The following is a 12,368-nucleotide window of genomic DNA, read 5'->3' as shown; positions in this document are numbered from 1 at the left end:
AAAAAAAGTATAATGTTTATAGTATTTAAATGGAGATTTATCTATAAAATGAACATGCTAGCAAAGATATGTTAGAAATTAGTGCATTTTAAGCTAGAATGTATTTATATTCCAAAGGAATAATACTATTTTTATTATGTAAAATATATCAAGTTTAATAATAAATATAAATGTATTTCAATTGATTTTGTTTCAAAGTACAGACCAAAAATTTTATAAACTTCACATGTTCTCTTTTTATAGTGTCTAATCATAGTAATCTTCCAGACGTTGTGAGCAAAGTTCTGTCTCAAGAAATGCAGAAAATATTTGTTAACAAGGATTTGGAAAGTTTTAATGAGGATTTTCTCAAACATAATGCTACCTCTCTTCAGCATCTACTTTCAGGTTCGTATTTAGTTCCCAGGGTTAAAATGTTTATGGGAAAAAGTTAGAATGTGACGAAAAAAGAAAAGTTTGGAAAGATTATCAACCTCACTAACAGAGAAAAAGAAATGAACACAATACCATTTTGATCTTTCAAATTAGGAAAGATTATTTTTAAACACAACCATACAAAATCTGTGGGATGCAGCAAAAGCTTAGTTCTTAGAGGGAAGTTCATAGTGATACAGGCCTTCCTCAAAAGAAACAAGAAAAGTCTCAAATAAACAACCTAACCTACCACCTAAAAGGAAAGATTATTTTTGTGTGGGAAAAGGAGACTAAAGTATGGGAAAGATGTGGTATATAAGCACTCTTGTATTTTACTGCTGCAGGTGTGAATTGCCCTGGCCATGTAGGAAAACAATTTGTCATTCTTACCAAGAGCTTCATTACAACTGTGCCTTTTGCTGTAGTCACACATATTTGTGTAAATAATTTTGAAGAAATAATCCAAAGCAAAGAAAGAGCTTTAAGGGCAAAGATATTAACTGGAATGCTCTGTGTAAGGATGGGGAAAAGACTGGAAACATATTTAATGATGTCCAGTAATAGGGAAAACAGTAGTAGGTAGGTTCATATAAAATGACAGGTAGTCATATAAAGTAATATTTATTCAAAAGATTTGTAATAACAGGGGTACTTTTGTAATATATATGCAGAATTAACATATAATCTCAGCTATGTAAAAATACACATGGCATAAAAGCTGAAAAGAAGCATCAAAGCTTTAATGGTTGACTTTGGATGTTGAGGTTATGTGACACTTATTTTTTCTTGTATTTTTTATTACTGTATGCATTTTGTGTTTGTTTGTTTTCTTTTTCACTTTTTGGCCGCACCTCATGGCATGCATGTGGGATCTTAGTTCCCCGCGCCCCCTGCAGTGGAAGCGTGGAGTCTTAACCACTGGACCGCCAGGGAAGTCCCCGTATTCTGTGTTTTGAGGATTTACTGTATCCTGTCTTGTTACAGGAAGGATTTTAGGCAGCACATACAAATTCATAAAATGACAAGATGGCAAAATGGAAACTGGAAAAAGATCGCGGAAAAGCAGTTGGGGACAAAATGAATGGAGTACATAATATAATTAACTATGCTCCTACTTTAAATATTTTAACCTGAGCTTTCTTGTTGTAAAGGGATACCGCTTGGTTGTGATATCTATGGAAAAAAAGTTAATTCCTGTGAAAAACTACAGCACTTCTTAGTAGTAAGGGCAAATAAGAATTTCTCTTCAAGAACACAGAATAATGGAGGGAGACATTTCTTTATTATAATAATGGGACATGCCTTTCTAAACATCATATGAAATTCTAAGGAAAAGATAATTTTTGCCACATTAAAAAAAAAAAAGCCATAAAGTCAGAAGGCCAAGTGGGAAAAATACATTAGATATGTAACTAAAAGCTGATAATATACATACTACTCTTATAAATTAACAATAGAAATATAAATTAATAAAAGCCCAATAGAAAAATGAGCATAGAACATGGACCATGTAATTTATAGGGGGAATATAAACTGGATTTTACTTTAAAACAGCTTTAAAAATTATTTTCTTCGTGAATATGCAAACATTTTCCTGTTGTCCGTCTGTCACACTGCTCTCTTTTTTAAAAAAATTAATTAATTTATTTATTTTTGCTGTGTTGGGTCTTCACTGCTGCGCGTGGGCTTTCTCTAGTTGCGGCGAGCGGGGGCTACTCTTCGTTGCAGTGCACGGGCTTCTCATTGCGGTGGCTTCTCTTGTTGTGGAGTACGGGCTCTAGGTGTGCGGGCTTCAGTAGTTGTGGCACGTGGGCTCAGTAGTTGTGGCTCGTGGGCTCTAGAGCGCAGGCTCGGTAGCTGTGACGCACAGGCTTAGTTGCTCCGCGGCATGTGGGATCTTCCCGGACCAGAGATCGAACCCGTCTCCCCTGCATTGGCAGGTGGATTCTTAACCACCTTGCCCCCAGGGAAGTCTCTGGAACCATGTTTTAAGTCACTGATAAGTATAAATCAACTCAAATGTAAGACATAGGAATGCACTCATTTTGTAATGTCTTGGTATTTCAGGTGCTAAAATGATGTATTTTCTGGACAAGTCAAGGCAAGAGAAAGCAATTGCTATTGCCACTAGACTGGATGAAACCATAAAAGATAAAAATGTAAAGGTAAGAGTTTTCACACACTGATTCCCAGAGATTGTGGATACTGAGTGATCTAACAAAACATATCTTTACAACATAATTCTTGAGTGGCCCTTCGGAGTTATGTGTAGATTTGGATCTCAGCTCTTCTACCAATTATGAGCTGTGTCATGTTAGGCAAGTTACCTTTCTTAGCTTCCTTTTCCTCATTTATAAAGTGAGGATGAAAATACTGTCTATCTCAGAGTTGGTGTTAACTGAAATAGTAAACTGTGAAGTGCTTGGCATATAATAAGCACTCAGTAAATGGGAACTATTGTTATTAATAAAGGACACTTTCAGTGGTCACAGTTTCAGAGACTCACTTTTTTTAAGTATTAGAATTCTATCACCCTCCCCCCCCTTTTTTTTTTTTTTTTGACTGTTGGGTCTTCATTGCTGGGCGCGGGCTGCTCTTCATTGTGGTGTGCAGGCTTCTCATTGCAGTGGCTTCTCTTGTTGCGGAGCATGGGCCCTAGAGCACGCAGGCTTCAGTAGTTGTGGTGCTTGGGCTCAGTAGTTGTGGTGCATGGGCTTAGTTGCTCTGCAGCATGTGGGATCTTCCCGGACCAGGGATCAAACCTGTGTCCCCTGCATTGGCAGGTGGATTCTTAACCACTGCACCAGCAGGCAAGTTCCTTATTGCTTTTTTAAGGTTTTGTAGAATTGATTTTTTAAATATTATTTTTTTTGTGGTGATTACTTATTATAGATAGCAAGAAGTTATTTTAGAGTGTGGCATTGTTGGTTTTCTCTTGCTTAATTAACAAATTGCATCTTTTGATTAAAGTAGTTATTAACCAGAGTTTTTTAAAAAAATAATTTTTATTTTTCCCTTGTTTAAATAGACTTTAATAAAGGTTTCTGAGGCACTGCTTGATGGCAGCTTTGGGAACTGTAATTCTCAGTATGAAGAATACAGGATGGCCTGTCATAACCTGCTTCCTTTTACTTCTGCTTTCCTGCCTGCTGGGAGCGAAGTCGGCGGTCATAGCGCAGCTCTAAACCACACAGCTAACTGTGATGTCTTGGCAAGTGAAATTTGAAATCCCGTAGAAAGTTGACTTCTGTAAAACTCAAAGTTGAATTCAGATCAGGGTTTCTTTTCCAGCTTGTATGTTAACATAGATATGAAATGAAGTACAGTTGACCCTTGAACAACATGCGTTTGAATTTCGAGGGTCCACTTATATGTGGATTTTTTCAATAGGAGATACTACAGTACTATGCGATCTTCAGTTGGTTGAATCCAGGGATGCAGAACCTCAGATAGGGAAGGACTGCTTATACAGAGGGCCACCTGTATGTTAAGTGTGGATTTTTGACTGCTTGGAGGGAGGGTCAGTGCACCTAACTCTTGCTTTTGTTCAAAGATCAACTGTATTGGATAGAATTTTTAAATGGAGTATGCTGTAAGCTTATTTTATTCTTTATCCATCTATGCCAATTTACATTAAAAGCTCTTAAAATTGCCTGTTATATACTTGTACAGCTTTCTTAAACTTTGGAATTATCAGCATTGTGATTGGTGCTGTCACTTCGTATCATAACTATAATTTCTTAATTAACCTAAGTTGCATACAGCTCTGCTGTATTATTTTTTTTAGATCTGGGTTTCGTTTCAGAATCTTATGTTTTGATCCCTTATTGGTTTGTTTTGTTATTGTTTGTTTGCTTTTTATTAAAGCATATCAATATTAAAGTGTTAACTATATGTCAGAAGTGATATGGAACTCCTTTTGACAGATATTTATTTAAAATTTACTTCAGTTTGAGCTTTTGTCCACCTTACTTTTTGTGTGATTTACCGTTTTCCTTTTTAATAGCCGTGAAAATGCTATTTTCTGTTGAACAGGGGTACTCCAGTTTTATATTGATGATTCAGAATATGGGGATCTGTTTGCCTCTTAATCATGGAAGTTCACTGGTAAATTGGTTGCGTATCTAGATCAGTCTCAAAGACCCCCAGGCAAGAGTTATGCTTTCTTGGCTAAATTGCTTTGCGTTACCAAGTAGTTTGTACACGAGTGCTTCAAGGGAGCATAATAGGGTAAAATACAAATTACAATGAGATATTCTTACTCTTATAGCCATGCATTGACTATTAAATACATTTTTATATCAGCAAAATGAGAATTTAAACTATCAGCTAGTTTAACTATTAAAATATAGTATTGTTGAGCAATATTTTTTGGGGGGGGTAGTAGCTTTTGTTCTATCTTGTACAGAAAACAGTAATAGAATCATTGAATATGTTTCTTTCAGAACTGTATAAATGTCTGTAACATTAATACTTCCTTTTAAAGGCAAATATAAATTCAAAAGGGGAGATTTTATTTAGAGAAACAATTAATTAAAATGGTTTTCCTTCACTCTGAGCTAATATTTAGATTCATAATTGTTGAGAGAAAAAAACTTACTGTAAAATAATGCCAACCTATGTAATGCTATAATAAATTATTTTGTACACATTTGCTTATTTGTGTTTGTGTTGTTTCACACTATCAAAATATTTTTTTAAGGAATTCCTTTATTTTCATTATTATTATTTATTTATTTATTTTTGGCTGTGTTGGGTCTTCGTTTCTGTGCGAGGGCTTTCTCTAGTTGCGGCAAGCCAGGGCCACTCTTCATCGTGGTGCGCGGGTCTCTCACTATCGTGGCCTCTCTTGTTGCAGAGCACAAGCTCCAGATGCGCAGGCTCAGTAGTTGTGGCTCACGGGCCTAGTTGCTCCGCGGCATGTGGGGTCTTCCCAGACCAGGGCTCGAACCCGTGTCCCCTGCATTGGCAGACGGACTCTCAACCACTGTGCCACCAGGGAAGCCCGTCGGACATTTTTTTAAAGCTTCCTTTAAGGAACTAATTTTGATGTTGAGACGCTCTGTCCTGGGAGCTGATAAGATAGGAGGTGAGGGGTTTGTAGACCGTGGGGTGGCTGTGCTGGAGGGAAGTAGCAGGAGGATCAGGGAGACCATTCATTGCTTTATTTAGGAACATCTTCCTAGTTCTTCACAGATCTCTTCCCAGCACAAGATCTGAGACCAGGGCATTGAGGAAAGAACACAGGTTTTGGAGGAAGACGGGCATTGCCTTTCAAGTTGGTTGTTGATGCTCTTCAAGCTGGATGACTTTGGGCAAGTCATTTCCCCACCGTACTTTGTTGGTAATAGCCTGCCTCTGCTGTGCAGCAGTCTGTAAATGGGAGCTGTTTGCTTTAGTTCAGTAAATGTTTGAATCTCTTTTTTATTCCTCTGCAAGGTAGTTTGTTGGAGCCTTCTGAGCCCAAAGAAGAAATTGCTTCTTCAAAGCTCACCCAACTTGAATCGGAAACTACAGCCAGCTCTTCCAACAGTCCACAAATGCCCTGGATCAGGACTGTCCCCAATACAGTGGCTGTGTTTCCTGAACCAAAGACCCAGGCTATACCTCATAAATCATATTAAAAATTGTGAATGGTTATAGGAAAAGGATTATGAAAAGATAAATATTCAATGACTTTAGGTAACAAATTTAGGTAACAAATTTGATACAATACGTAATTATTTAAAATTGGAACCAGCCTGGAAAATTCAACTTGCGGGTTCTAACAGGTCATCTTCATATTTTTCACAGCACCTGGGTACTCAGATAATGAAAAAAGAGAAAGAAACCAAATTCAGAGATATATGGAGAGAGATTAAAAATCCCAAGGCTCTGAGTTTCCGGTCTCCTTTATCTATGGTCTCTGTTGTTTGGAATATAAATAATCTATTGCTAATAATTCTTTTTTTCATTTCTAATATCCTACTGGTCTTATTTATTTATTTATTTTTAAAATTTTTTTGGCTGCGTTGAGTCTTCGTTGCTGTGCACGGGCTTTCTCTAGTTGCGGTGAGCAGGGGCTACTCTTGCGGTGCATGGGCTTCTCATTGCTGTGGCTTCTCTCGTTGCGCAGCACAGGCTCTAGGCGCGTGGGCTTCAGTAGTTGTGGCGTGCAGGCTCAGTAGTTGTGCACGGGCTCAGTAGTTGTGGCTCGTGGGCTCTAGAGCACAGGCTCAGAAGTTGTGGCACACGGGCTTAGCTGCTCCGTGGGATGTAGGATCTTCCCGGACCGGGGCTCGAACCCGTGTCCCCTGCATTGGCAGGTGGATTATTAACCACTGTGCCACCAGAGAAGACCCCTACTGGTCTTTCGAGTAACTATTACCACTGCCCATATCCACCCTTTTCAATACATATTATGAAACCCCCCAGGCTAGCCTGTGAGGGTCCTTATGAATAATGGAGCCTATAACAAGTGCTACTCTCTAGGTTATATGCTACTTTTGTTATTTACTTTAAAAAAATTATATTTTTAGAAAGCCATAGCCTGTCTTGTTTCCACTTCATCTTCTGTTTTGTTATTTCTTGTCCTTAAAATCTGGTTGGCAAAAGTGAAGGGAAAAGATGAGAAGTAGAGAAGGAGAGCCAATTACAGTTGGGAGAGTGGCTGGGGAGGAGGTGGCAGGGGGGAGTGTGGGGTGTCGGGGGAAGAGCCCCTGCTTTGGAGTCATAAGAACTGGGCTGCAGCTTTCACTCAGTCTTGTCCTGCAGTTAGTGGTTTTGTTTGGCTTTTCTCGTGAGTAAATTGTTTACATTAAGGACTAGTGTAGAGAGAAAATGGAGTAATACATGCAAAAAGTCTGTTGGGTCCTGGAAGATGCTTAATAAATGGCTCTGAGGTTGAGGGGGAATGGGGAGAAAGCCCTGATTTGGAGAATGTGCTGGTGTTGTGGTGCAAATACTCCTCTTATGGCTGTTTTCAAGCTGCCCGTTTAGCGTCCCTGAATACAGAGTTGGGAAGTTGGGAAGAGAAGCCACAGTAGGCTCTTTGGAGCCTGGATGAGCCAGCTCCAGCACGCCACTGGAAAGTGTACCCCAAAGAGTTTGAAAACCCCACTATCATATAAGCAATTGTGTTAACAGTAAATCCTCATAGAACCACAAAAAAATCCATGGCAGGTTCCGTGTTGCTAATTTTTAGTAGCACACAATAGGAGTTCAGCAAATGGGGGGTCAACCAGTGATTGAGTGCATGCAAGACCTCTATTAATTTCCCAAAGGAAAAGCAGTCAGGATGGGGAAGAAGAGCAGGAAATCTTAATAATGGCAAAAGCAACGGGACTTCCCTGCCTGTGCAGTGGTTAAGAATCCGCCTGCCAATGCAGAGAACACGGGTTCAATCCCTGATCTGGGAAGATCCCACATGCCACGGAGCAACTAAGCCTGTGCGCCACAACTACTGAGCCTGTGCTCTAGAGCCCGCGAGCCACAACTACTGAGCCCACATGCCACAACTACTGAAGCCCGCATGTCTAGAGCCCGTGCTCTGCAACAAGAGAAGCCACCACAGTGAGAAGCCCGCGCATGGCAACAAAGAGTAGCCCCCGCTCACCACAATTAGAGAAAGCCCGTGTGCAGCAACGAAGACCCAACGCAGCCAAAGGTAAATAAAATAAAGAAAAATTAAAAAATAACAGCAAACACCCACATTTAGGATATAATTTAAGCCTGTTGTTTGAAAATAGGTTGTTGGGGGATTTGGTAACAGGCCCTGGAGCCATTCATCTTGAGGTCACCACTTCACATTTTTCAGGGATGTCAGTGACCCAGAAGGAGCCTAAGTGAAATTGAAGGGGGAGAGAAAAGGATCTTGTCTATCTGTCTTGATACAGAGATCTGGCTTTAGAAGGAAAATCAAAGAGGGAATCAGCAAGGGTTAGTACGTTAGAACTGGGCGGGTAAGTGCACTCTGATGCTGTGGCCAGGGCTCTGGAGACCAAGTCTTTATTTTAGCAGCAGTTTGACCATGCATCCCTCCATCTGTTTATTAATCTATCTATTCATCATCCAATCAGGGTCTTCAGTTGAACAAAGTAATTTAAACTTGAAATACTTTGGGAGCAACAAATACCTCTTAAATACATTTTAAATATAATTTGGTACATCCGGCTACATGATAATCAATTAGGCAATTTAAAAATTCTTTATTATGGAAATTTTCAAATATACAAAAAAGTAGAGAGAATAGGATAAAAAAAAACCCATGTACCCATCACCCAGGTTCAACTGAGTGAAATGAATTGGGGAAGGGTTGAGAAAAGGGGTCCATGTCCACTTGACTTGGCCCCAGCGGCTGCCATTATGATTTCATCTGTTCCTCTATCTCCCCCAACCCATTTATGGAACAGTATGATTCTAGTAATGCCGTCCTTTCTCTGGTTTTTCTCTCCTCTATAACCACCATACCATTACCACCTCACATGAAATGTTTTGAGATTAAAGTTTCTACAACACAGGAAAGGATGAGATAATGTCATTTGCAGCAACATGGATGGACCTAGAGATTATCATACTAAGGGAAGTAAGTCAGACAAAGACAAATATCATATCACTTATTTATGGAATCTAAAAAAATAATACAAATGAACTTATTTACAAAACAGACTCACAGACATAGATAACAGTCTCATGGTTACCAAAGGGGAGGTGGAGGGGGAGGGATAAATTAGGAGTTTGGGATTAACAGATACATTATATATAAAATAGATAAACAACAAAAACTGTATAGCACAGGGAACTATATTCAATAGCTTGTAATAACCTCTAGTGGAAAAGAATCTGAAAAATATATATATATATCTCCTTCCCCTGAACTTAGACTAGATATATGTAACTAAATCACTTTGCTGTACACCTGAAACTAACACAACATTGTAAATCAACAATAGCTCAAAAAAAACCAAAAAGCAAAACGCTTACACAATACAAGAGAGAACAGTAAACTTTAAAAGGCCACATGCTTCCAAAGGGATTTGTCAGAGGCAATCTTGTAAGGGTACCTACCTTCATGGATGTAAACTGTACAACAGAACGGTTACGACTGTACACTTTCCAGTCAAGGCTCCAGAAAGATGAGCAGGGAGGAGTTTCTCCTGAGTGTTCTCAGCCCCCAGGTTTTTCTGACCAGTTTTAAACCGCTCTGGTGAGCATGTCGTCTACCTCCATCAACAGCTTCTCTGGTCTGTCGGTACCTTTCTTAATTAACAACTGCCAACTAGGAGAGTATATAGGCTCAAGGCTAGGGTCAGGATTTCATCTGCCAACCTGAATCGGAAATACAGGACCTGATGGGGGGTGGGATGGAATTGATTGTTTTAAAGAAAGAACACCAAGTTTCTGATATCTGTTTCCATTCTGCCTTCTCCCCCTCAGGCCCACCCTCCACCCCACTGTGCATCTTAGCTCTCCAGCCTCTCCACCCATTGGTCTTCTGGAATATATGCTTTCTTTCCTTCTCCGGCCACTATTTCTCCATCCTTCCCCTGGACTCAGATTAGATGTCACACCTTGGGACCCCCTCCTGTGTGGTTCATCTCCCCACCTGGGCAGAGAGGTTCTAGGTATGGGATCCTGTATCCCCTGTCTCATCTGTACCCCACCTTGCCTGGCGCAGTCCAGAGGGAAGGGCTCAGTAACTCTTCATGGCAGGAAAGAGCTTGTGGTTTTTCAGGAACTGGTTATTCTCAGCTGGGATTTTCCAGCCCTCCTTTCTGCAGCCCACAGGTAGCCTGGGTACCTTGTTTCTGCTTCTTAGTATTTGTCACCAGCGTTTGGGAAGAGGATGCGAGTGGCACAGACCGTGGATGCTGCTACTGTCTTTAGGAAGGTTGAATTTTTGGCAGTGTGTTTTTTTTTATAGTAATTTCTTATATTTATTTTTTATTGAGAGAGAACACAAATTTTAAGGGTGCGATATGATGGATACACATGCACACACACATATACATACATACACACGTGTGTGTGTGTGTGTGTGTGTGTGTGTGTGTGTGTGTGTGTCTAACCACCAGTCAGGTCAAGATATAGAACATTCTCTTTTTTACTGTCTTGTTAAATGCCATCATATATTTAGACTTTTTTCACAACATGAAAGTCAGTTAACAAAATCTGACTAAATACTTGATATTTGTAACCTGGAGGATTACACTCCGAAGACTTTTATTCATACGTTCGTTTGTAATTACCTTCACTGGCCAGCCTCTAGAATGGACTTTTAACGTTAATTAAGGAGTTTGCCATTTCAAAGCTAAATAGTTTCTGTTGGCAGTGTGTTTGGATTCTCCATGTTTTTAGCTTTTTTCTCCTGTCATTCATAAAACCAAATTCCCCGAGCCTTGAGAGGACCTTGGGAGCGGTTGTCAGAGGATGTGTCTTCAGGATTGGAAAATTCACCAAGGCCAGTCTGTCAAAACAGAAGTGACAGAAGCCATAGAGACCCAAGGCAGGTCTATGAGAGCAGTCCCCCAACTGTGTGCAATGGAATCTCCTCTCCAGAGAGATTCCCATGTCACTAGCATCCCACATTTTGGGAAACCCTGCTTGGGTATTGGATTCTCTGTTTTTCTGGAAGTGGCGAGAGGGCACTCACATTTCTTTGTGCCTACCCCCTGTTGGACTGCCTTCCATATACCTCAATATTAAATACTCAGACCACCCTTTCGGAAGGGACAGCTGAGCAAACGGTGTTCTGAAAGGCTGAGTAACTTGCCCAGAATCAGGTGATAAGTGATGAGCCTGCCATCAAATCCACAGTGGGCTCCCCCGTCAGCCCAGGTTCTTTCCATTACTGTTGATGCTAGTGATACAGAGAAGGGTTTCCCACCGGGCGGGACCCACACTTAGGGGGCATAGGGAATTCCCTATTTGTTCACTCATCAGGACGCCCCGATTCACCCCAAATCACTCAGTGAGACACATGTTTCCTTTTTAATTCCTTCTTTTTATCCTTCTAACTTGGAACATCTCCATTTGGTGCTGGTATATCCCTAATAACTCTCTAATACTCACTGATTTCCCTTTTTATTGATAACAAAGAAAGGAGGCCTTTAGCAGTTATCTGTATCTCTAACATTTTATAGGGTTGTTTTGTTTTCTTAGTATTTATATTTATGTTCCCCTCTTTATATGGCAAATAATAGTAGCTTTACACTTACGGTAGTGCTATAACGTTTTCTTTTAAAATAATTTGTTTATTTTCCTGAAATCAATTCATCAAAAAATGAATTGATTTCAGGAAAAGTTAGGTAATAAAAGCAAAAGTTCAAGTGCTGGGTCAACTAGGTAGCCACATGCAAAAGAATGATGTTAAATCCCTTCCTCACACCACACACAAAAATTAAATCAAAATTAGACACATCTATTTGAGCTAAAATTATGAAACTCTTAGAAGAAAACATAGAAGTAAATTTTGAAACCTTAGATTAGGCGATGTTTTTTTAGATCTGAAGCCAAAAACATAAGCAATAAAAGAAAAATAACGAATAAATTAGACTTCAGCAAAAGTAAAAAGTTTTGTGCTACAAATGACACCATCAAGAAAATGAAGAGACAACCCACAGAATGGGAGACAATATTTGTAAATTATATATCAAATATGGGACCTGTATTCCAAATATATAGAGAACTCATAACTTAATAATAAAAAGAGAAATAACCCAGTTAACAAATGAGCAAAGGATCTGAATAAATATTTCTCCAAGGAATATATACAAAAGACCAATCAACAAGCATATGAAAAGAGGTCTGATATCATCAGTCATCAGGAAAATGGAAATGAGATACTACTTCACAACTGCTAGAAAGGCTATATTGAAAAAGACAGACAATGACAAGTATTAGCAAAGTTATGGAGAAACTGGAACCCTCATACATTGCTGGTTAGACTATAAAATGGTATAGCTGCTTCGGAAAAC

The 12,368-nt window shown here is 39.5% G+C and overlaps 1 protein-coding gene across 5 annotated transcripts in view; it reads left to right on the top strand.

The window, feature by feature from the left end:
• Positions 1–12,368, top strand: part of NAA16 (N-alpha-acetyltransferase 16, NatA auxiliary subunit) — a 79,639-nt gene that overhangs the window by 60,424 nt on the left and 6,847 nt on the right. For 2 of the 5 annotated variants that reach the window (XM_059995522.1, XM_059995521.1), the window contains 3 exons: positions 244–387; positions 2,482–2,579; positions 3,443–4,779. In XM_059995522.1, the coding sequence (XP_059851505.1) occupies positions 244–387; positions 2,482–2,579; positions 3,443–3,640 (440 nt within the window). In that variant the 3' untranslated portion in view covers positions 3,641–4,779. Of the gene's footprint in view, positions 1–243; positions 388–2,481; positions 2,580–3,442; positions 4,780–12,368 lie in introns of those variants that run through there. The other 3 variants (XM_059995523.1, XM_059995524.1, XR_009516749.1) reach the window with 3 other exon arrangements.

Source organism: Delphinus delphis, chromosome 18 (genome assembly GCF_949987515.2).
Source record: "Delphinus delphis chromosome 18, mDelDel1.2, whole genome shotgun sequence".
In the NCBI taxonomy this organism is placed as follows: Eukaryota; Metazoa; Chordata; class Mammalia; order Artiodactyla; family Delphinidae; genus Delphinus; species Delphinus delphis.
Note: the sequence above shows the minus strand (reverse complement) of the source record. Positions and strands in the feature narration are given on the sequence as shown.